Raw genomic sequence first — 26708 nt, forward strand, 5'->3', positions numbered from 1 at the left:
TACAGTAAAATAAGATTTTAGGGTAAAAAGTACGAGCATCATGGATGCCAGTACTTTTTACCGGAAATTTTTCAACAGTGTAACTTAACCTGATTTTAGTAGATTTTTGTGCAGGCTCCTAGAACGGCTTTAGAAATCTTTCAGCGTGAAGCTTTTCCGTTGCCATACCGCACAGGAAAAGTGCAATTTCCTTCCCAAGCGGAAACTGATCCTGGGTCGTCTGGATGAACAACAGCTGCCCAAACTACTAGACCACATGAGAAAAAGAGTCTTCCAACTGCTACGTTGCTCTAAACCAGTGCTTCTCAACCTTTTTTACTTTGAGGCACACTTAAGAAATTTCTAGATCAACGGGGCACACTGAACTTAATTTCGAAGTGGTAATATAGAAATGTTTTTATCATTCACTGGTAAAAAGACGGGGGGGGGGGGGGGACTTTTCTCATATGAATATATATTATAGCAAACGTTTAAATTTATTTAGAAAGCAAAATTTATATATTTGGAATGCATTGAGGTTGATAATGAACAACAAAAGTATAGCTTTTTACAGAAAATTATGCTTTATATGTTTCAAAGCTTTTCTGTCAAACATGTCATAAAAGTGCACACTGCAATTAAACGATTTATCAAATGATGTTTCAAGAAAGAAGCAAGCAAGAAATTGAAACCAAGCTCCTAACTTCCGTTATGACACTAATTTTTTTCCAAAACGTTTGATGTTCGGCTCTAGCTGGAAAGAGCTATACGAACTGTTTCTTATAAGTGCGAGGGCTGAGATGCTGAGTTCGCAAAGATATGTAGTTGAAAATGGTAGCAGCACATCAATATCAAGGCAAGAGATAGTGGGATACTCATTTTTAAAAATGAGTATCCCACCATGCAACCAAAATGCGTCCAGAGGCACTTCGCTCAACTTAAGCGTAATAGTACGGTCGCTCTTGAGGTCCATAAATTATTCTCGCGCCTCAAAGAAAGGTCTTCAACTAATGCATCCGCAGATGAAGAGAATGGATCGCGAATCCAGTCATACTGTTCCATGTTACTATTCTCGAAATAGTGCTTAAACGTGTCCTGAAGTATGACTAAATGTTCTGCCACCACATTCAGCAGCTTTTTTCCATTCCATTTTCTTCATATACCATGTTGACGGTCCGTGTTGAACATGTCCAATGAGCCACGAACTGCTTCTTCTCTCCACAGCTGAATTTTTGATTTGAACCCGTTTGTCTTGTCCACACATGTAACCCAAATTCTCTCCTTGTCCTTGCATTTTCTGATTCAATTCGTTAAGGTTTTCAAAAATGGCGGCCATGTACGTTAGTTTTCCCAGCCAATATTTGTCTTGCAACAAACTGGCGTACTGCATTTCGTTTTTTAAAATCAAAACGTACCTCGTCCCTCAATTCAAAAATTCTTAATAGTACCTCACCACATGAAAGAGAGCGAATCTCTGTTTGAAGAAGTAGGGAGTGGTGATCTGCCTCCCTTTCTTCACAAAGTACGGAGAAAAGGCGAGAATTACGCGGACTCGATTTTATAAAATTCACGACTTCAGCCAAAGCTGACTTCAGCTCATCTGGTAAGTTCTGCCATGAGAGCTTCACGATGGAGGGTAACAGTGTATGGTTTTAATTTCTATTTTACTAAGTTTCAGAACCGAGCTTTGAGAAACTACGATAAAAGAAAATTAGTATCGGAACTGGAAAAGAGGAAAACAAAAGCTAAAACTGGGGCTAAAATTCCTGGGGGAGGGGACAATACTTCCGTTTGCGAAAGATTTAGAAAAAAATCTGTATAATTAGTTGTTTTCCTGGAAATTAAAATCCGTTTTCGAAACTGAAAGTAATAAGATCACAAGAAGCTGAAAAGAGGTGGGGCAGCAAATTCCGCCTCTTCCTTTGTTGGGTATGATCGACAAGGTGAATCGAGAAGTTACAGAACGATACTAACGCTCTTCGGTCGTAACTTGAAAATAAAATACGTCAAGGCTCTTTCTCTTTATATAACTACGAAAATACCGCGGCACACCGGGTTCCTTGTAGCGGCGCACCAGTGTGCCGCGGCACACCGGTTGCGAAGCCCTGCTCTAAACATTACTTTAGAATTCGTGTGATCTAATGGTTTTATCTATGCCTCTAACCTGGGCTTTTTTATGGGCATTTTTATGTTAAAAAAAAAACTCTAGTGGACCGCCATATTTGCCCAATTATTGCTACTTCTCGTTGTTAGGGACCATTCATTAATTACGTAAGGATGATTTTGGCAATTTTTGACCCCCGTCCCCGATGTAAAGGTACGCAAGATTTTTCCAACCCGTCCCTTCTGTTCTTACGTAAGATTCCATATCGTCTTTCAAAATAATAAAATAACTAATCTTACATCACTGGAACCGTTAGTAAATTCACTACTGTTAAATTAAACTTTTTTGTGCAATGAAAAAAGTTGGAATCTAGACTTTTTTTTCGACATTCTTTTGTCTATGATGCAATACTAATTAAAAATAAAATATGCCATACACAGAGCGATTATTTTACTATACTTTGCACAATTCATTATTTGTAAAACAAATAAATAACAGCTCATCCTAATACGTTTTTTAACTTCCAGACGCAAATGAAATAGGATCCCTGCCAAACCAATTGACCGCGCGATTTCTTATGTAAAATATCGACTTGGAAAATATTACGTAAGAATGGTTTTGACCCCCTTCCCCCCAAAGTAAAGGAATGTAGATATTTTTCCAACCCCCTCCCCCCTTCTTCACTTCGGGACCTGGTAAGGTTCACTTCATTAATTTATAGTGGACTGTATTTTTAAAAAGGTAAATTGATGAAACATAGGTAGAACAATTTTATTAAGCAACTAAACATAATGTGTAAACAAATCTCGGTGCTCATGCACTGGCTCTTCAGGTAACGACTGCGGAAGCAAAATGTGCGAGCCTTTTAACAATATTTTGATGAGGACTACAATCTGTGTGCCTTGCCTCCCTTATGCATGATATATAATTTTATTACACATATAAACAACACATGAAAGAATTTACATCACAAAGAAGGGAGAGTACAACCGGAGCGAGGGTGGGAGTCGAACCCACCGCCTCAAGTGTGCCAATGTCAAGCAGTCACTCAGACCGCTTGGCCACTGAGACCCCGCGAGCCTTTTAACAACTGCGATGGCGCTACATGCGCATCGTTTCTAGAGTTCAGATGCAACAGGACCCTTACGTAATTAATGAATGGCCCCTTACCTTTGAGCTTTTCGAATCGAGTATTATTGAGATATGAAAACTAAACTGTCATTAACGATGCCAAACAAATACGGATAGCAGCCATTGAGAAGGAATAAAAGGAGAAGAGGATGAAGCTTACAAACCTTGAAGCAAGGACCTCAAGTCACGTGCTATTTTTAAAGTAAAGTATTGGAAAAAATCAGGCTTTCCTCACTCGTTTCACGAAAAACTTGTCTTTCATTCGTCGTTGTTGAACGATGTGACTTGGGATCTTTGCTTCAGCATTTCCTAAGCCAATAATTGGACTTGCTCCCTTCAGTTACTATTTCATGCTCTAAGATAGCAACAAAATGTGTGAACGTTTTTAATCCATACGACCGTAACGCAATAGAATTTCAGCATGGGAAATATATTAAAACCACTTTCCAGGCCTTATTGTAATAACAATATTCATGCCAAAAGATAAGGAGTTGAGGCAAAAAAAGTACTACTTCTGTGGTTGTTTTAAGGAAAAAAAATCGCATCTTCAAAATAAGATTTATACTTCATCAAAAAATAGAGAAAAAAAATTGCTTTTAACAGAACGCCAAACGATCGATAACAACATTTTTCTTGACTCACTTAGCCCGGTCAATTTAGACATAAAAATAGTGATCAAATAACAAAAATTACGGGAAAGCTAAATTTTTGTAGGGACCTTGGGCTAACTATTACAAATAAGGTGCCAAAAGTCCCCATCGATCCCATGTGCGCTAAAAAAGTTATGGGGGGTCAAAGGTCAAAATTTTAGGTTTTTTGGATTTTTCTCAAAAACGGTAAGTTTTATCGAAAAGTACCGCAGACCAAAGTTGTAGATCTCAAAATTCTCTATAAAAATGGTCCTTATGATTTTTTTCTCCAAGATCAAACTTTCCCAGATATTGCGTACTCTCAAAAGACAGCCAGTCATTTACAGAATCCCCTCTACTTGCATGACCTTGAATAACATCTGGCTATTCTAGTCCGTGTGGGCATCGTTCACGTACCCAAAGGGGCCGGACCTACTAAGGGCATGGGCACACCCCTCAATATCGCGGAGCCCCCCCCCCCCCTAAGAAGCAAGAGTCCCCCTCCAAAAACTGAGAAAAATACTCCTCAAAACAACCCCCTTTTAAATGTTTTTTGAACTCTCAAACTGTAACCACATTTCATACAATAAAACATAGTTTGGCTGGCGAGTCGCATTATTATCTTGACTTCTGACAATGTTTGGCCTTAGTGATACATTGTGAGTAAGATTTCTTGATTCTAATCTTACTTTAAGAAATCCATCTCTCTTGGTTAGACAACAAACTGTGTTTGACGCTTCTTTGTCTAATTTTACGCATCGTCTCACTGCTTTAGTATAACGTGAGGTATTGGAAATCATATAATTCAGTAGTTACGCCCTCAAGCACCATTTCTTTTAAAGTTTTATCTGATATTCCTTTTTTAAGAAGATGATCCGAGTTTTCCCACTTCTGCTTATCAAAGAGCTCAAATTGAAATCTGAAATTGTAAATTTTCGCTATACAATCGAATTTTTTAAACTTGCCATCGTACTATGTTTAGAACATCAGCTCTTGTTCTGCAAACTGGTTACTTTGAGAATCTAAAAAATATAATACTAGGTATTGCGGATGACCATCATCAGAGAACTTGTTTCAAGACGGATTACGACGATCAGTTCGAAGATGGACAATGAACATGTATAATTCCAGATTTCAATTTTGAAGCAGAGAGACTGCTATGAGCTCATTTATAAGCAGAACTGGTAAAACTCGGCAGCTCCCTCTTTCAAAAAGGGGACTTCCGATAAAACTTTGAAAGAAATTGCTTGGTGACGTACCTACTGAGTAGTATGGTTTTCAAAACTTCACGTCATACTAAAGCAGCGCGACGATAGGTAAAATAAGAAAAATAAATGTCAGGTACAGTTTGCTGCCTAACCAAAAGGGATGGATTTATTCGAGTCCGATTAGAATCTAGAAATATTAAGCCACAATACCATCAAGTCACAATTTCAATCAAGACTGAAAGTTATGAGAAGTAAAATAGTTCAACTCGCATGCCAAACTTATGTGTTATTGTAATCAATGTGGTTACAGTTTGAGGGCTGAAAACCCATTAAAATTTCTTTAGCAACGTCTTTTGTTTCAAAGGGTGATTGATGTGGCTGTTGCAAGCCACATTATTTTAAAACTTTTATACTTAACCTTTGTTTTCTATCATAGGTAAATTTGACATTTTGAGCCAAAGTTATCTGCTAAGTGGAGAATTAAACATTTTTTTACTAGATAAGAAATGCTTTTATTACTTTTTTTTTCGTATCTATGTAAGAATTAATTAGTATGAAAACAAACTTTTACAAATCATAACTTCTAATATTCTCTATATTTTTTCTCTAAGTACGGAGCAACACGATGTTATTCAATTCTGACTATATTGGTCAAATTCAAGACTCAACGCATGTGTGGAACTCTAAAATACAGTTTATTATTAAAATGATCTTATGCAATGTGTAATCTACACAAAAAGCCTGATCTTAAGAGCAATAACATCAAATTTCTCAAATTTTGATATTTAATGAAATTAATATAACTTTTTCCAGTTTTTATGCATTAATGGTCAACTTCGAGGCGCGAGCGGCACTTCAAGATATTTTTTGCGGTCAAAATCCTTTTGTTGAACCAAATATCTCTACAAAAGGCAACTTTTCCGGGCTATTACTTAGCGTTTATCAGATTTTGATTTTTTTTTAATCCACCCTAATGAGCATGGCCAGTACTTCAAAAGTAAGTCCACCTCGAACAAGAGCTGGATTAAGTGAATCTGAATCCAGCTTTTACTGTAAAAAACAGTGCTTATTTTCTGGTGAGGAAGCAGATGAAGAGGCTGAGAAGAACAAAACGCAGAATTATCGCAGAAAAATTTATAAAGTTTCCACACTTACATTCAAAGAATCCCCTTTAAAATTAGCTAAAGATCGTTCTGAGGTGTGTCAAAATCTGCTCTTGCACGTTTTAATTTTGAGTATGATTTAGCCGTTGCTTTATGAATTTTTCTTTCATTTTTCTGCGTTTTCTTCTTCTCAGCCTCCTCATCCGCTTTACAGCCACAAAATAAGCAGTGTTTTTAAAAACAAAAGCTGGATTCAAATTCACTTAATCGCGCTACAGTACGAGGAGGACTTACTTTTGAAGTACTAGCCTCTTTATCCTCACGTTGCTGCAGAGATTGAATTTTTCCGGGTGTATGATTTTCTGCAATCCACGCGAATTGTAACGGACTTTTGACTTCTTAAATAATCAGCATTCTTATAACTTCTCCTGAGACTTGCATCGATTAAAGTTGGCATTCCACAACTGCCCAGCACAACAGTTTCACCTTCAGTCAAAAGTTTATTGCAAATAAAGCGAAATTGTGACATTTTTCTTAAAGCATCTTGTGACATTTTTCGTAAAGCATTTTTACAAGCATCTGCTGTAGTTTGTGCTGATCAATAGATCAGCACAAACTACAGCAGATGCTTGTGATTAATACGTTTATTCACTCGAACTGCACGTTTAACTCTAAAAGAAGCAGGTACGTCAGGGGTGCCCCCCCCCCAGGAGGGGTCATGACCCAGACTGCACCATCGAAATTTTTAGGGGGATTGTTTTGAGGGGTATTTTTCTCAGTTTTTGGAAAGGGGCTCTTGCTTCTTAGGGGGGGGGGGGCTCCGCGATATTGAGGGGTGCGCCCATGCCCATAGTGGGTTGGGCACCCCTGGGTATGTGAACGACGCCACACGGACTAGAAAAGCCAGATATTATTCAAGGCCACGCGAGTAGAGGGGATTCTGTAAATGACTTGCTGTCTTTTGAGAGTACGCAATATCTGGGAAGGTTTGGTCTTGGAGAAAAAAATCATAAGGACCATTTTTATAGAGAATTTTGAGATCTACAACTTTGGTCTGCGGTACTTTTCGATAAAACTTACCGTTTTTGAGAAAAATCCAAAAAACCTAAAATTTTGACCTTTGACCCCGAATAACTTTTTTAGCGCACATGGGATCGATGGGGACTTTTGGCACATTATTTGTAATAGTAAGCCCAAGGTCTCTACAAAAATTTAGCTTTCCCGGAATTTTTGTTATTTCAATTGTCTAAATTGACCGGACTACACTCATGAATCTTAATCTGAGAAATATGGTTACGCTAACAAAAAGGAAGCGTGAAAAATTGAGCGTAAATAAATTCATTCTGAAAATGCGCTTTTAATAAATTATTTCTTCGTTGACTTTACGTGAAAAAATGGGCCTCAGCTTGTTGCACAATGTTTTTTAAGATCGCTCGCTTTTGGATCTATGGAAATATGCTTAGTTTTTATGTTAGATCATACGTTAGATCCAAGAATTCATAATATAGATATGGAAGAAAGTTTCGTGGATGCCACAACATACTAGTTTTATATGAGGCTCTATCACGTTCACGGATATCTCGCTGAAGTACTGAAATATTTTCAGCTGCCAGTGTAAAGATATACTTAGTCTCTTAATATGAACCTTTTTCCTTCAGCTATGAAATAGCAATTCTAGACTGACATGACTAAAGTTATGACGAAACAGTAGTCTCCAGATCTTTGTTCGGTATTTGCTCTCACAACTTTATCAGTTACAAACAATGTCGCCTCCGCAATGCAGAAAACACTAGTAGCACCGAAACAAGTACTATGCGCACTACTTTATGCTATGTACTTTAATAGCGTATGTTTTCTCATCTGTCTGTCGCAACTATCACATCTTCGAGCGTGGTTCGATTAGAAGGCTCTTTCAACTCGATTTTGCTCGATATGATCGAATTCTATCTACCTGTAGCATAGCGGTACACTCATTCTGGGTGGGGCAAAGGAAATTTCTGGCAGCGTGATTGGTAGATGCAGTTGATCGCATTCAACTCTATCGAATTCTGTTTGATCTGTTAGAATGTGCCCTAGGGTGGTTCAAAAATACATGTATCAAAATGTTTCTCCTAGATAACAGGACACCCCTCAATATTTTTAGACTTGTGGATAGTATTATACTGGAAGAATTTTAGCTTCCTATTTCAACTGAAAGAGGGTGCTCAACCCCCCTCCCCCAAACTTCACAAGTATGGGGAGGGGGGTTAAAAATTACATTGAACTGGGAAAACAATGCTACATACTATAATATACATTAGTAATATGCATACACATTAATAAAATAATTATTTACAAAAAAAAAAACAGCTGGAGAAATTAAGTGTTTCTGAATTTGTGGAGTTTTCTATGCTACGGCTAATGTTAAATTAAGAGGTCAATGAGCACCCTCTTAAAATTTGATTAAGAAGCTGAAACTTTTAACAGCATTATACTATTAGTAAGTAAAAAATAGGGGGTGTCCCGGACTCTGGCTGAAAAAAAAAAGTCTTCTTGAACCACCCTAATGGGTCCCTAAACCACTCCAACCTGACCCGAGTCCCTCTTGCAGGCACAGCGCTGGCCTCAAGATCCTGATCCAGACGTTCAAGGCCTCAGCCGGCGAGCTCATCCTGCTGGTCTTCTTCCTCGTCCTGGGTATCGTCATCTTCGCCTCCCTCGTCTACTACGCAGAGAGGATACAGTACAACCCCACCAACGACTTCAACTCCATACCGCTCGGTGAGTGCGCGGAACACATCAGTCAGACTAGAGCCGCTATAACAGGCCCACGTACTGTTTGTCCACGGATTGTATGTAATTTGGCAATCTGCCAAGTAAAGTCTGTTCCATCTGAATGAATCTATTAGGGGAGAAGTGAAAATATCGGTGGGATTTTGATGCACGCGTTTTATAATGGCACTATAGTGCCTTAATCAGTTATTGCATTCTCTAAAATAAAATAAGGGAAAACAAAAATAGTTACCATTGAAACAATAAAAAGAAAAGAAAATATTTTCATTTCGTTCAGGAACATAAAAGCAAACTGGTAAGCTCAAAATTTTGTTGTGAATAAATAAATCAATTAATTTTTGCCGTTAGAATATAGATCGAATATACTTTAGATTAAAAAAATGTTGTAGAGCGCAAATTTTCATTTTTACAAAACTAAAGCTAAAAGATAGAGAGACAAAAGTGCTCATATGTAACAAACTAACACCCTTATAAACTTATAGATACGTCCATTTCCGCCTAAAAACCGGATATTAGCCTTTCCATGTAATCGATGGTCAGACAGTATCAGCTTAAATTTAACCATTTTGGATCGGATTTTTCATTGTTGCGGAGCTAGGGTTACCAGAGCAAAGTTTCGGGTTTTTCCAAATTGGACAAAAATAATACTTTATTTAATGAACAATTCACGTGCCGTTTATAATGGGATCCTTTCCGAAATTTTAAAAGTGTTTTTTTCTGAAAGAGCATACTTAAAAACATATAATCTGATTATTTTTTTAAATAATTCGTTTAAGTTTAGTATTATTAAAAAATTACTTTAATCGGGGTGCTTTCATTGTATACGATTCTGCCGATGACATCACAAATGATAAAATGCCATTCAGTGTTGCCATTCACAGAGCAAAATATTTAATTCGCATCTTTACTCACCTGTATTGGCAACGATATGGTTGATGGAAGCGTAGAGCGCAATATTGAATTCGCTTCTTTGTTATCATAACGTGGAAACGCGGTAGATAGATGCGGAAAAGTGCATCATTTGTGACGTCATCCAGATCACGCCTTGTTTGAAAAATGGACATTTTAAAAAATTAATTTTAAAAAAACTGTTGGGAAAATGAAAGTATTTTCTGGATCCATGTTATTTTATTTTATTTTATTTTATTTATTTATTTATTATTTTTTTTTTTTGCTCATTTTATCAATTTCAATGACTAAAAGTAGTACTTTTGACTGAAAGAAACAACCCCATTGCTCGCAGTGAAAAATCACCAAACGCAATAACTTGCCAGAAAAGACAACCAATCAAACACGCGCTTTGATCCAAAATGGCTGATCTTAAGCTGATGCGTCGGCTCGTATTTATAAGGGCTTTGGATCAGACGGGAATCAAACACAGTGGCACGAACCTGTGAAATGAGAGAATCTATGGTTGGGGCAAACCTAACCTGGCAGCGTCGCGACCCTATAATTGGGATCTGCGAAATTTTCCTAACGTCGCCAGGTTAGGTTTGCTCAAACTATAGTTACTATGTTTCTCACTGGCTAATTATTACTAGTATTTCTTTGCTTATTTATCTATTTTTTTATTAATGCAATTTTGAAACATCGAAAACTATAGATTGCTTATACAGTAGTGTGCGAATTAATGTGAACACGACAAAAATTACACAATTTTGTTTTTGTCTCGTAATTGGCAACACTTTTAAGTCAATATAGCCGCAATTTTATTTTGTCAATGTGTCAGTCAGTTAGTGGTACGACATATCACGCTACGGACGCCGTGAAATTTATTATTTTTTTCTTTTTTGCAAAATGTTGGTTTTTGTGACGTTAATCTGCACAGACGCATTATAACTTGCTTTTGAAAATGGATATTATTCCAAAAAAGCGAACTAAGATCGTTATTTTGCATGAACACACATCCATGACTCAAAGACACATTGCCAAGGAGTGTAATGTGAGTTTGGGAGCTGTCAATAAAATTTTATAGCAAAAAAGAGGTACTGGGACGATTGAGGTGTAAGGAGGTGAGGTTGAGGAAAAGGAAAATGTGGGAGAAAAAGAAAAACAACAGCAAGGGATGAAGCTTTTTTGATAAGGGAAAGTAAATTAAACCCTAGGAAAACCAGCCAAGAACTTCAGCAAGATTTAGCACACGCTAGAGTTGTTGCCCATGATTCAACCTTAAGAAAACGTCTTATTGAAGGTGGAATAATATCAATTAGACCTCAAAAGAAGCAGTTACTGACAGCTGTTATGATGAAAAAGCGATTTGCTTGGGCAAAAAAATATGTTAGCTTGACTGTTGACGACTGGTGGAAAATTTTATTTTCAGACGAGAGCCATTTTTTTGGTACAAGGGCAACGTCAGAAGAAGTGTCAACGAAAAACTCACAGCGGCACACGTTGATCAAACAGTTAAACATCCGTCAAAGAAGATGTTTCGGGGCTGTTTTTCTCATAAAGGTACCGGATGCCTTGTGCCAATCGAAGGTATGATGAACTCCCAAAAATATAGAGACTTGTTAGATCAGAGATAGTAAGTGGAACTCGAAAAAGTTGATGTAAGCAAGGAAGCAGTTTTTCAGCAATACTCAACTCCGTGTCACGTGTCCAAGATCATGTGGGAATTTTTCAAAGGAGAAAAAAATTGCATGCCTAGAATGGCCAAGAAATTCACCGGATACATATATGTATATATGTGTGTGTGTTTATATATATATATATAAGCAGTGGCGTAGCTACAGTATTTGCCACCCTTCGGTTGCGAAAGAGCGAATACATAAAACTGTCAAAGGTTGAAGAAAAAATGAGACTTAATTATTCTTTATATTTTTCAAAAGAAAAAAAAAGTTAAGGGGGATAAGGGCTCGCACTTGAAGAAAATTGCTAAATTTAAGTCAAAAACTGCAATTTAAGTAAAGTTATTAGAAAGAGCACTTTGGGTTTGCTGCCGATTTTTTTACAGAATTAGTCTCTTTTAGTGTTTCTTTGTTGACGTTAGGGGATCAGTGGGCAACGAAAGGAAATTTTACGAAATTTTAAAATACTTCTTAGTCTACTTAGGAAAAGTCAAGGAAATCGGGAATGGTCGGATACTTAATGCGGCATGCGTATTCTAACGCAGTTGTAGGTATTAGGCAGTGGCGGCTCGTCGCTTAATTCGGCGGGTGGGCTCGCTGTTATCAGAGGCGCCCGATGGGAGGTCACTGTGGCCTCCCAAAAGTTTCTTTATTTGGCAAATTTGGAGACCATATAGCTTTTTAGGTCTAATGTATCTTCTAATTATGTTTAAGTATCTAATTTTTTATCATTCAGTAAAGTTCGGAGTTTCATTTTGTGAATTAAGACACTCTTGTGAATTAAGACACCCTCTCCTCTCAAAAATTTTAGTTCGAGGTGTCTTTGGCGTTTGTATAAAGTTTCCACAAAACAAAAGGAAAACAGATCGTGGTTTTATCGTCGTCAGAAAGCCTAACTGATGATAAAGCATTATCAATAAGCTGTTTGTCAAAAGCAGGCAAAAGTACAGCAACATTTATTGCAAAAGAGTCTAAAAGAGTCTAATCAAAATTGCTCGATCTTATTTTACTGTACATTTTGTTTCTTCGTGGTTCTCTGTAGTTTAATGGTGTAAAAAAAGTTAATTGTTCTAGAAAGTAATTCATATAGTTAGCGAATTCAAAGAGAAAAATGTTGCTGAGTATCGTCAGTTTGAATATGATTTGATTCCCTTTGAAAAGTTTAATGTAGCAGTCCAAAAAGACCACGATTGACTTTATAAAGACACCACGGTGTCCTTATTAACGTACCGACGGATCGGGTGGAGGGATATGATCCTGATGTATATACTGCACAGACGTGCACAGCAGTGACCTACAGAAGATAACGACTTATCAGTGCCCCAAATGTGACGATTGATTCTTCTCATTTCCATTGAAGTAAATATTGAAATTTTAAAAATGTTACGTTTTTGAGTTTACCAGACGATTGACAATAAAGAATTTTTCAATTGTTTTTAGTTTCATTGTACTTTTGGCATCTTTTCGGAGTTGGCCCTATTGGAGGGACACGTGCGCCTAATAAGGTCAAATCGCCATTCTTGGTTATAACTGCTGAAAAACATAATTGATACCTTAATAGCTACTATACATTAATACCAGTCTTTATCGCAGTTCTTTTATAGGCTTTATTGCAATTTACTTATTTCGAGCTTCTCCTCAAGCGTCAAAGTTGAAATTGGTGGTTTTAGAAAATAATCTACTTGATTATTTTTTAAAAGTTCGAGGAAAGCAACTTCAATAATATATTTTTGATATTTAAAAAGACCAAACACTAGCCACTAGTAATAAATGACAAAAGGCATTAATCTAACTCATATTACACCCTCGATACCAACACGATCTCTGGGATCATGCAGTAGCATTAGCTTTCACTTTAGCATGCTTCGTTATTATATATCTTCATATAAATAGTATCCGATGATCGAGTAACCCGCGTGATTCAACAATGAAAATCGCACCACGGCATGATAATTTGATAATATGTTTTGGTAATGTTTAACATGCAGGGAAAGACTTCATAGTGACAAGGCTGAACTCGATCCGGGAACTTAACTGTTTTACTGGTAAGACAGTAATTATAAGGAATGAAGACTCGAAAAAGCGGTAAAAATTAACGTGACTGGAGTGAGGATTAAAATTTCAACCACCAAAATATCACTAAACAGGCAATTGCTCCGTTCAAATGTAGAAACAATTTTCACTCGTCATACCATGACGGGCGGTTTTCTAGTTGATACCTAATAACATTTGGATCAAATTACGAAACTGGTAACTAATTTTTCTAGAAACATGCAGTTTACTTAATTAGCAATATATTCTTTTCATAAGAAATTTAATTTACTTTTAATTTTCACAGTGTAATAATTTAGGTTTGCTCAGTGTTAGAATATTCTAGCGTAGAAAAGGCATGACAATAAGCCCTACATGATTGAGACTTATTACTTTAACCAAATATCATAACTTATCAGAAAATTGAAAAAAATCTCACCCAGTGAAAACTATATTAGGAACAGCTTTTAATTCAAAAATACAAAGTCTGAACTCTTATTATATTAGCACAACACTGAAAACCAACTGCACCTAAATTCAAACTGCAACTTAAAAAATGGCAAACACCTTTTCGAAAATAAAATCTCCATTCAGAAATTTCGAGAATGCGATCAAAGTTAAATAAAGAAAAATAAACAAATTAAAATACGTATTCCATGGAATGAAATCAGAGGGAACCCAAAATATTGTCAATCCCAGTACCTGATAGTAACAGTCGTTTAAGATTGAAGAAAAGGAAAAAATGAATTAAAAATCCATCAAAAAAGAGAGAGAGAAAACCGGGAGAGAGCGATGAGAGAACTTTTCTTTTCCCAGTGGGGTGGGCTCCGAGATTTCTGCCCTTTGCTTCGCTGAAACATTGTATAAGCGACGCCAGACGAGACACTTTCCTCCCACTTGCTTCTACTATTGCCATTGGATGAAGATGGATTTCCAAGGGGCAGGAAGGACCCGGCCCAAACACATCGTTCGGGGTGACATCGCTTGCCGTTTTCGTTACTTTGGTTCAATCGTCGCAGTCGGTAAAGTTGTGGGCCGCCGTTAAAAAGGCCCAAAGGAACGTTCTTAAAGGGCTAACGCTAGTTAACAGAAAAGAGAAACTTTTTTTTCTTTATATATTAGCGATAAGCAGAGTGCTAGAAATTTAAAATCAGTTTCATGCCCTGATTTTTTAAAAACTGAAACACCAGAAGATATTTTTTAACAATTTATTTAATTATGTACTATTTTTCCGGGTGGGCCTTGCCCACCCGGCCCATAGTGACGAGCCGCCACTGGTATTAGGGGAGAGAGGGGTGCTGAGGTTTCTTACTGAAATGTTTTTAAAATTGAAATCAATTTTTGGGTATCTTTGGTGGTTTGTTGATAAAGAAGGTTCGAATTCTTTCTTTGGAAATTTTTCGGCACCGGAGTCTTGAAAACGCAATTCTAGGCTGTCTTTGGTGACGTCGTTGAGCAATTCCATAATGGCATAAAAAATGTTGTGAAGCCAGACGGTTCTCTCCTGAAAAAGTTCCGTAATTGACGTCAGACTTTGGGCTTTGTTTTATAACGTTAGAAGGGAAGGGTTAGCGAAATCTCCTACTCACGCAAATTTCTAAGAAAGAAAATTTTGGGCTACCTTTGGGGAAGTTAGGAAAAGGGGGGAAGAGTTCTTCCTTGAAAATCTTTCAAAATTGAAGTTTTCAAAACGCAGTTCTATTTTTTTGGAGGCGTTAGGTGAGAGGGGAAAGGAGATTAAGACATCTCTCTCGGAAAATTTCCAAAATTAAAGTCCTAAAAACGTATTTTAGGCAATATTGGATCACGTTAGGGGATCAAAGACACTCAGGGTTCAAATGCTGCTTTCACAAATTGATACTGAAGTATCGAAGCTTTAAAAACGTAATTTTAGGTTAGATGTTGAGACTTTAGAAATGAGAGTGGAAGTTTTCTCCATTAAAGTTTTCAGAATTAAAGGCCTAAATATATACCTTTTGGCTGTGTTTGCTACGTTAGAGGAAACGGCAGGGGAATGGACTCTGTCCAGAAATTTTTCAACATTGAAGTCTAAAAACGTATTTCTAAACTAACTTTGGAGATATAAGGAAAAGGGATGAGATATTAAAGCGTTCTACCGCCTAAAAACATTTTTGTACTATTAGACTACAGAGTGGGGGTGGGAGAGATTTCCAACCGAAATTATTTGAAACTGAATTCTTTAAAACGCATTTTGGACTATGTTTATAAGTAGAGAGTCCAAACCAAACGTTAAAAAATGAAATTCGCTTATCATCCATATCCAAAATTGTCGGATAGATTATCTACTCTCAAAAGCGAGAAAACGGAAATCCCTTACACTTCATTTGAAGAAGAGATTTCTTGTAAATAGTGGGAAATTAAAGCGAATTCTAAAACATATAAAGTGTGATGAGCAATAAATTCTTTAGTGTAATATTTTACACCTCCCCCTCTTTTTCTTATTCTTGTCTTCATTTTTCTGAAGTTAAAAAAAAAATCCTGTTTTAGCTTTATCTTATAACAAAAATTGGAAAAGTTGATTGTTTTCGTCTTCCTGAAGTTAATCTCTACAACAGTCTAAGTAACAGATTTTTTAAAAAATACTATGCACTTTTCATAATGCACTCAAAGAGACAAAATAACTTTTCTGGGTTAGAATGGAATATTTAAGTATTCCTTTAGTTTTCAATTCTTCCAATAAAATGACACCACAAATCAAGAAAAGTGTGGCTCAAGTGAGGTAGGGAATTTCTTATTATTATCAAGCTTTCATTCATAAATTTGAGTGTTTAAACACGCATATTTTTCTGGGAAAGTTTGGTTTGAAATGATTTGAGCCGCACTTTTCTTCGTTTGTGGTGTCACTTTCTTGGAATTATTGAAAACTACAGGAATACTTATGCCCCAGAAAAGTTAATTTGTCCTTTTGAGTGCTTTAAGATTCTTTTTGCCGACAGTAACATATAAAAACCATAAAGTCCTTATCTGGAAAATACATTTATTTTTTCCATATCAAAAGGGTCAATTTGCCGCCCCTAGAAAAGTGCCGCTCGGGGCGGACCGCCCCACCTTAGCTACGCCACTGCACATAAGACAAATCATTAATTGCCGAACTTTTTTTGAGAGTTCCAAAAGATACCTCTCTACTGGCAATATCTATCTGACTGGCAATATCTATGCACGCGAGACATGATCGACTGTTGAAATGACTTTCCTCTTTTCCGCAGGTCTGTGGTGGGCCCTGGTCACCATGACCACAGTGGGCTACGGGGACATGGTGCCCAAAACGTATGCCGGCATGTTCGTGGGCGCCCTCTGCGCGCTGGCCGGCGTGCTGACCATCTCGCTGCCCGTGCCCGTCATCGTCTCCAACTTCGCCATGTTCTACTCGCACACGCAGGCACGGGCCAAGCTGCCCAAGAAGAGGAGACGTGTGCTGCCCGTCGAACAGGTGAGGGGACACGGGGCCCGTCCCGGCCCGGAGCCCCCGCCAGCAGCGGCCCAGCGGAGGATGAACGCGCTCAAGCAGAACATGCCCAAGGACTTCCTCGGACCCAAGACAGGTGAGGTAACGGAAATACGGCTAAGTTTCTTGCCCACAAGGCATTTTTATCGTTTTGGGGGGAGCAGTGTCTGGTAAAGCTGGTATCAAGCATCCTTATATATATAATAGCCAATGATCGAGTTTCAACAAGGAAACTTGCGCCACAGCATGATAATTTCATAATGTGTTTTGGTAATGTTAAATGCGGGGAAAGGTTTTATTGTGACAAGGCTGAACTCGATCCGGTAACATTACTGTTTCACTGGGAAGACTGTTTCATTTCACGGGAATGAAGAAACGAAAAAATGGTCAACAATGAACGCAACCTACTGGAGTTTAGAGTTAATCCCATAGATCTAGTTAGGGTTAAAGTTTCAACTATCAAAATATCGTCAAACAGGCAATGGCTTCGTTCAAATGAAGAAACAATTTTCTCCCGTCATACCTTGGCAGGCGATTTTCTAGATGTAATGTAACTAGATTCACACCAGAAAAACCTAATAGCATGAACAGTTGAACAGTTTTTCGTTCAATTTTGAACAGTTCAGAAAAACTTAACATTAGCGCCTATAAGGAAATTCGAGGCAAATATAAACTCCGAACTTAGCGTGAAGAGAAAATATCTTTTTGTTTTGAACAATTTTCAGTTCAATTTTGAACAGTTCAAATCTTTTTGCACTAGCGCCTACGGCGAAACTAAAAGTTAATATAGATCCCGAACTTAAAGGCGGATTTACTTCAAATTTTGCTGGAAATAGCTCTTGATGATTAACTCCTGACTCCAACTCCTAGAATTTTACGGCAGTCGACTCCGAGTCCGACTCCTGCACTCGAAAATTAGTCGAACTCCAACTCCAGGACTCCAACTCTATCTCCGTGGCTTTGGCAAAAACTTTCGACACGGAGGCAAAATGACAGACTCCGACAGCTGGAAATTTGAAGTCTTCGACTCCGACTCCGACTCCTTTATCAAATAAAAAGTCCGAATCCACAAACAATGGCAGAGTTGCGGGCTTTAAGGGAAAAGGACCGATTCCGAGTCTTTGAATAAAAAACCTTCGACTCCAGAATCTTACTCTTTTACACCAAAATGAGAGTGACTCCGACTCCGACTCCACAGCCACGGTTTTTACTTTGAAATAATTATTGTCGATAAGATTTGTTTTTATTTTCACGCGAAAGTTAAAAAATGTTTGGCAGAGAAATTTCGAGTCCTGTATGTTCTACATAAAAATATGAACAGACGATTTTTTTTTTATAATGAAAATCATTTCTTTAAGTTGTCCTTTTGTTGTTTTTATTTATTAATTTAGTTTTAAAGTACATTTACTCATTTGTTTAAAAAAAAATTTTGTAACAGGGGAAAAACAAACGATTTTTCTTTCTTTCTTTCTTTCTTTTTTCTTCTTTTTTTGACTGAATATATTTATTTTAGTGTCTTGAAATGACGACAATCGATCGGCTTAAAGTATTTAAAAAATAGATGGTATCAATAATTTGCGATTTAGCTAATTTTGAGAATTTTGATCAGATACTAAAAAATTGATATTGGTATACTTTAAAGTAGGTTCGTTTAGTTCTGGATGGAACTTCTTGTTAATCATTATCATAAAGGGAATGTAAATTGAATAATCCGGGAAGTTTCTTTACTGAAGATCTGAGAGGCGACTCTCGTATGGCTTTAGTTTTGGTTAGGGAAGAGCTTCCTCCCCACTTTCTCCCTCACTGGTGCGCATTTCAGGTGAGCCCCCAAAAAGTAACGCATCAAGCTCTATTTTAAGAGCTTTGCTAAATCATAACTATTCTATAAAATAATAAAATCTGGCAATCCAATGAAATTATTGAAATAGAAAGCGACCGTTTTATATTTGCGTTTTTCATTCTGCTATGTCACAGGCGAGTGCAACTGTCGGAAGGCATTTTTTTCCCCTAAACAGCAAGCTTTAAATTCTATTTTCGCTAAACTTTAGTCCGATGCATGACACGAACATTTGCCCAAAATACTATCTTGTGCTTAAAAACAGTCAAAGACAAGCTCACAGGTAGTTAGTTCATTTGCCGGACCCAACCTGTAGACCACATCGCCTCGGTCAAGGATCTAACAGGAAGAAGTTATCGATCTTGATAAGAGAAAGAGAGATACTTTTTTCTTCCACCGAAATCGAACGTTTAGAGTATCCTTCGAAACGATCGAACGTCATTAATGGGGTGGGAGGAATCCGTCTCGGGTAATAAGTAACCCCAAGAAAAAGAGACGACAGAGTTTCGAGAAACGTCAGCACTTTTTTTGGTTGCGCGCGACAATATTTTTCGAAGAAGTGCCAGAGAAGAAGTTTCATTTTTCTCAAAATGGCCATCTTACGGGCTGGTGAATAAAGTTCCAAAAGTTGGGAGTTTATGATGCCAAACAACATTTTATTGTTCCGTTGCAAAATTCTGAGTGAAGTTTTTAATGCTTTTTAATGACAAGAATAAATCTTATCTCAAGGATTTGGCTATTTCAGATTTCAATAGTTATTTTTGTTCCAAAAGGTTTAGGAAGGATTTTTTTTTTTATCAATGCTCAAGTATCATATATTGGAGAAGACAAAGTAATGACACCCACTTCAAGGAAAATATGAATAGCTTGTCGAATTTTTAAAAAAACATCAATATTCTTCTAAGGAAGTAGAACTCAAAAGCATGAGAACCAGTTTGCAATCAACCAGGTAATGGGGTCGTTTCCAATATTTTAAAATTATTTTTTTCTGAAAGAACGTGCTTAAAAACTTAGGATCTAACCGTTTTTTAAATAATTTGTTCAAATTTAATATTTTTAAAAAATTACTTAAATCGGTGATCTTTAATTTTTTACATTTCTTGCTGATGACATCACAAATGATGAAATGCCATTCCGTGCTGCCATTATCAGAGCAAAATATTTAATTCGCATCTTTACTCACGTGTGTTGGCAACAGTAGGGTTGATAGCAAGCGTAGAGCGCAATTTTAATTCGCTTCTTGATTATCATAACGTGGAAACGAGGTACAAAGAGGTGCCAAAAAGCATCATTTGTGACGTCATCTAGACCACGCCCTGTTTGAAAAATCGGACATTTAAAAAAATTAATTAAAAAATATCTGTTGGGAAAATGAAAGAATTTTCTGGGTGGCCGTGTTATTTTTTTTTTTTTTTTTTGCTTATTCTATCAATTTTAGTGATAAAAGCACTACTTTTGACTAAAGAAAACAACCCCATTCGCAGAAGAGCTTTATGAACCTTTTTAAAAAATCATTTATTTAATTACATTACGGATGGAGCGGTAATGATCGACGGGGTAGAGAAATTCTGCTCAAAATTTTGATAAAACATTTAAGCACGCCAAAAGTTGCGTAGTTATGTGCATTAGGGTTATAGTTTTTTAAAAACATTTCAATTTTTTTTTCATCTCTTGTAGTTGCAATTGACGAGCTTTTCTGCACTGATTGATAAAAAAATAAATAAATAAATAAAAAAAATAAAAAAAACAATTTTCGCAATTGTGTCTGAAAAACCTTCCAGCACCAATTTGTTTCAAGTTAGGTGTCGTAAATCTACGGTGATGTAGCCTCTAGAAACTATCAAAGTAGAATCTGCAACAGAATAGTGTGTTTCGTGATAAACTGGCTAATAAAATGTGTTAATAGTATTAAAAAAAAAGAAAAAACAGAATTTTAAAACAATTTGTGTGAATAAATGTTAACTCCAAACAGCATTCATGACATTTCAGTTTCAAGACTGCACCAAAAAAAGAATACCAGTTAGACGTTAAAATTCCCTCAAATTTGAACAGTAGAAGAAAACCTTGGAACTATAGGAGGAACATTGGAAATTTTGAGAGTCAACAAAATCTATCCTTTTACACGTGGGTATTAGTCCTGTAACATATTCTTTTAAGCTTTTCTTCTGACGATATCATTCCTAAAAACTTGTATGCTCAGCAGCAAGCTACTGCTTAAGTAAAATTGAACAAAAGCTGAAAAAAAGCTAGGAGAAGAAAGAATTTTTTTTTTTTTTTTTTTGTATTGAAATATGGTTAAAATTTGTGGTTTATGTTCGAAAAGAAATACACCAGCAGTGCTTGCTCATATAATCGGATATCATTATGAATAATACTATGAGACGTTATTGGCGAGGCGATTTTACATTTGTGTGAGAATTATGTTCAATTTCGATAGAGAAGCTGATGCATACTAAATTACTAATTTTTCGTTCACTGTGTAGGGTAGGCTCCCGGTGCTATGCATGATCTCACTTCGTACTTCTTCATTCCTAAATAGAGGACTCTAGAGCCGATATATAGATAGGCGGGCGCATCAGCTTAAGTTTAGCTGTTTTGGATTGGATTTTTCATTGTTGTGCAGCTAGGGTTACCAGAAAAAAGTTTCGAGTTTTGCCAAATTTGCCAAAACTAATGTTTTATTTAATAAACTAGGAGGCTCTGTCCCCTGCTCGCTAACGCTCACCAACTCCCGAAGATTGCTTCGCAATCTTATTTGATTCGCAAAGATTTAAATCGTCAATTAGAAAGAAACATTGAAAAAGCATTAAGAGCTCCCTTTGGATCAAAAAGCACTCCTTCCTCGGGTTTCAAAATAACTTGTATCAACTTGCAGAGCCGTAAGAGCTAAGGGGCTGAGCATTGCAAAACTGCAGTTTTGTATCTTCATGGTCTCATATTATGCTCTTTAGCTCGGGGCTTGAAATGAGTTGAGCCTAAGATTTTCCATTAAAATCGAAACCCTTAAGGTTTGTGAACAAGGGAAAGAAGAAACATGCGACTCGAAAAGACGTAACTATCGCAACACCAAATAAAACATTAATAAATTTAATGGAGATGAGAATTATTCGAACTTGAATTTTAACGGCTTGTAACTTTTTTTCCTTTGGAAATAGAAGCTCGGTTTTCGACCATAGATCGAGTTCGATCTGGAGTAAAAACGGCCGCTCTTTTCAGTGGCGTCAAAAAGAAAACTGTGGGACAGTTCCTTTGCTTTTTACTGATAGATTTAATGAAGAAAGTAGTGCCTAAATTTTAACTAAGCCTAAAAAAGTTTGAGCTAGAAACGCAAATTACTCCCGCCGTATTTAAGTTAGAGCGTTGAAATAAATTGCGTAGAACGCGGAAAATTCTACCCTTTCCAACGATATATAATTTTAATATATGCAAGTAATTTTTCCTCCCTTTAATAGGCAATAATAAGCAATTTGCGCGAAATTTGAGTTTAATTAGTCGGGCCCTGCAAACGAGGCAGTGAGAAGCAAAGGCATGTAGGTGCCAAAATTTAAAATTTGGAGTTAATCAGCGTAAATGGTAGGTGAACCTCTCCTCTGATTGAGGGCAAGAGATGGTACTAGTTAGCTCTGGTAGTTACTGCTCTACAGCAAGATTTTTTTTAAAAAATCAATAAAACCCTACCTAAGGTTCGAACTTAAAACGCATTTTACTCGAAACTTTAAAAAGTCACTTACATCCAGGGGCGGACTGGCTGAGTTTGGCCCAGTCGGCAAAAGAATATTTTGGCCCACCTCTGTTAATGAAAAAAAGTCAAATTAAACAGTGCCGGATCTCATCCTTCCGAATGCGAGCAAAGACATTAAACTACCGCTAGTTCCTATTTTCCTTTACGTTTTTAAATCAAGTTTTTAAAAGATTGTGAAATGTAAAATGAAGCTAACGTTGACGTATTTTTTATGTGCCTTGAAAGAAGGATACTAATGATTACAAGTCTTAAAAGACACATCTTTAGGCTTCTATACTGACAACATAGGAAGGACCCGAGAAAAGGGGGGAATAAGGTAAATTCCCCCGGAAATATTTCGAAATTGATTGATCTATATAGGCTTAAGGAGCAAAGAAACGGGAGAAGGGGTTCTGGTTCCTTTCCAAGCGATATATTCAAAATTGATGTCAAAAACTGCCATTTTACAATTTTTTGGTTACGTTACAGGAGAGGGAAAGAAAGGGGTTCCCCCACAATTTTGTTTTCTGTCTTTTTTCTTTTCAAAATTGAAGTTCATTTTAGCCTTTCTTTGTTTACAATAGAATGCCGGGTGCTCTTTCCGGTAATTCTTCGAAATGTGAAGTTTTAGAAATGCAATTTTAGGCTACTCTTGGTAAAATTAATGGAACAGGGAAACATCGGGGGCTCTTAATGAAAACGTTTCGACGTTAAACTATTAAAAAATGCAAAACTATTTTTGGTCACAATAGAGAGAGAAGGAAGTTCAGTGATCTCATTGAGAAGCATTTCAAAACTGAAGTCTACTCGATCCAATTTCAAACTACATTTAGTTACTATAGGGAATCCGGCGACTCTCTTTCGAAAGTTTTCGACGTTGATTTCCCTAGTATTTGCTCATAGATTTTTCAGGGTTGTGCCACTTTTAAGCTAACCTTTGACCCTTAATCAACCCTCCTTGCCCATTAAAATTTCAACAAAACTTCGCAAAAGCAATTTTTTTTTTTTCGAAAAGTAAAGGTTCACACAAACCTGCCCTTGAAACGTCAGTCCCTCGTTTCAATCACTTATCCACAAGAATATGATCAGAATATATAACTGAATTTTGTAGTAAGTTACCGCCCTAAGCCAGGGCTAAGGCAGAAATACTTAAAATACACCACCAGCTCAGTTATTCCATCCGAGGACTGCAGTTTCGTGCTTTTTAGCACTCATCAGCCCGGAATAGGAATCACATGAGCAGGAGGCGAAAAACCTCTTAAGGGAGCCAAGAGAGCCAAACAAACTGGTAGCTAATGCAGAATTAGTAGTAGCAGAATTTTGTAGTAAGTTACCGCCCTAGGGCGGTAACTTACCTAACTACCGCCCTAGGACAATGTAGTAAGTTACCGACCTAGGGCGGTAGTAACTTACTACAAAATTCTGCTACTACTAATTCTGCACTACTCTTACTACTAATTCTGCATTAGCTACCAGTTTGTTTGGCTCTCTTGGCTCCCTTAAGAGGTTTTTCGCCTCCAGCTCATGTGATTCCTATTCCGGGCTGATGAGTGCTAAAAAGCACGAAACTGCAGTCCTCGGATGGAATAACTGAGCTGGTGGTGTATTTTAAATATAACTGAATGTTTTTAGCATTTTTTTTTTAAATTAAACACCAAAAAAGCTTTTCAATATTTTAAAACTAAATGCCAGCGAAAACACTTGGACTTTGTATGCACCTAGTATACCAAAAAGTAAGAAAGCATCGGTTTAACATGACAAAACTTCTATCAAAAGTGCCTTTTTATCTGAAAGCGCACTGCTCCTTTTTTTTAGTCTGGGGGAAACACTAGTTCCCTCTTGGCAATTTTTTTCTGAAACTGAAATGAATTTTATACACTGTAAAAAAATTCTGAAATGTTATTGAGTATTTCCCTGTAACGTCATTGGGGTCATTGTCAAAAAGCTGTTGCATTGTCAAAGGCATTGTCAAAAGCAAAAGCATTAACGTACATTGTCAAAAAGCTTCCTGAATTGCTACAAGTTCTCCGAATACAGACTCCTCTCTGCTGTAAAAATATTTTTAGCTTCCAGTTTAAAGATTAACTGAGAGAATTTATAAGGTGTGTCGACTTCCAGTCAATTACGGCTCGTCCATGCTCATTAAAGTCCCAAAGGGAACGAATAAGTATGGACTACCCAGTTTTGCAAGAATTGCAATCAAGTGAGATGCTTGATGCTTGCAATTCTGGCTTAGCTTTGACCATGCTTGTAATACTGCGTTTGGAACTGTCTTGATAAATCAGGAAGGTGCTAGGCTGTTATATTATTCCTACCTAAAATTATCCCTGAAGTTCCCGAGACACGACTGGCTTTAAACGGGATTCAAAATTTTTCAGGAAGGTTACAGAATTTTAGCGGGAAACGTTCCTGGTTTTTGCGAGACATGTTACTGGAAGAAATTTTGCGCATCAGCTGCCTATTATTTTCCATGAACGTTTCTAAATCGTTTTTACAGTGTAGGCTATAGTGCAGATAAAAGGGTTACGGAGTTCTCCCACGAAAATTTCTATCGCTATAGTGAAATTCTGACCTATCTTTAATCTTTAATGACTTGAATGGAATGGCGAAGGTTCGTAGACTTTGTTTGGAAATTTTTCGATATTCAAATCTGAGAAACACAATTGAGGACCTTGATGCAAGACCCAGGTTAGTCCAGACTCACTCTTTTTTGGTAAGATCAACAAATCAGTGCATAATAATTCTATTATGTTTTCCACTTGATTTAATGCATAGCAAAGGTCTCAACTTAAATTTCTCTCCCGTTGTTGCACCAATCGGAACATCTAATATATTGATCACACGCAAGAATGAATTTAAAAAATAAAAAAGAAGAATGAAAAAAATGGACTTAACCTGGTTCTTGCATCAAAGCCCTCAACTGTAGACAATCGTTGGGGATTTTAGGAGAAAAGCCCTGACGTTATCAAAAGTAGACAGTAGAGACGACACTTCCTCGAAGTTCTTTGAATTTAAAGTTCTAAAAACGCGACTTAAGACTTCGTTTGGAAATGATAGGAGACATAAGGGGTGCAAGGTTCGAGATTCTCGAAACTTTAATCATAAAATTTTTCGCAAAGTCAGTTTTAAGTCAATTTCAAATCTTTTAGGATATTAAAGGGTTCATGGGTGCGTTTTTCAGATTGAAAACCTTATTTAAGCTATCTTTGAGGACGTAGAAGTGTCAGGATATCCCCAGTTCGTCATTGTCGTCCAGTTTCGTCATTGAAGATTTAAAAATGCAGTTTTTTTCTCTATAGTGAACGTTACGAATTTTTCTATATAAAGTACGTCAAAGTACTCACAGTCTTAAGTTAAATACTCTCCCTAGGAAATTTTTCAAAATTGAAAGCCAAAAAACGTACTTCTGCGATATGTTTGGTGATAGGGAGGATTCTAAGGTTTACCTAGGAAATTTTTCGACATCGAAGCTTCAAAAAAGTATAGCGGTAGTGATGAGAGATTCAGGAGCTCTCTCTTCCAAGCCGAAATTTTGTCTTGTTCCAGATTCAGTTTATCGTAGTCCAGATTTGGTTTCCCGTAAGCGATTCTGAGATGTAAGTATTCGTAGCGATAATTTACAATAGACCAATGAAATCTCTTGCTGATTTACAGCATTTAGTTGAATCTGTCACAACCAGCTGAGTACATAGTGAATGCTACGGTTGTCTTTTTCCAACTGGGCCAGCAATCCAGTTTATTGTCCACTCATTTTTGTTGCCCCAATCGTAAATGGGCAGTCAACAATTTTCGAGGCTGCAGAAAGCAAATTTTCGATTTCTCTCAAAAGTTGTTCTCTTAGCCCAAGTGCTTATATTGTTGTGTTTTTGGCTGTCAGCCTTTTTAGCCTTAAATTTATTTCACCACGAAATGGGTGCATAAAGATAGCTGGTCTACGACTAAAACATCATGTCTAGAAGTGGTGCAACCTACGACCTGCGGACCACATGGGGCCCGTGAAGCTCATCTATGTGGCACGTAGTTGTGTTCAATGTTATCAAACGCAAAATACATTCTGAAACATTCAAACCTACTGATCATTTTTATTCGGTATTATGAATGATATTTGCAAAATTAGAAGCTAAGCAGTCATGTATTGGTTTCTGAAAAACAGATCCAAA

The 26708-nt window shown here is 37.0% G+C and overlaps 1 protein-coding gene across 1 annotated transcript in view; it reads left to right on the forward strand.

The window, feature by feature from the left end:
* The window catches only part of LOC129223911 (potassium voltage-gated channel protein Shaw-like), a 57763-nt gene that overhangs the window by 15251 nt on the left and 15804 nt on the right, over positions 1–26708 (forward strand). The window contains exons 5-6 of the mRNA XM_054858291.1: positions 8745–8914; positions 16752–17087. Coding sequence (XP_054714266.1) covers positions 8745–8914; positions 16752–17087 — 506 coding nt within the window. The remainder of the gene's footprint in view (positions 1–8744; positions 8915–16751; positions 17088–26708) is intronic.

This window comes from Uloborus diversus, chromosome 6, assembly GCF_026930045.1.
Source record: "Uloborus diversus isolate 005 chromosome 6, Udiv.v.3.1, whole genome shotgun sequence".
NCBI lineage: Eukaryota > Metazoa > Arthropoda > Arachnida > Araneae > Uloboridae > Uloborus > Uloborus diversus.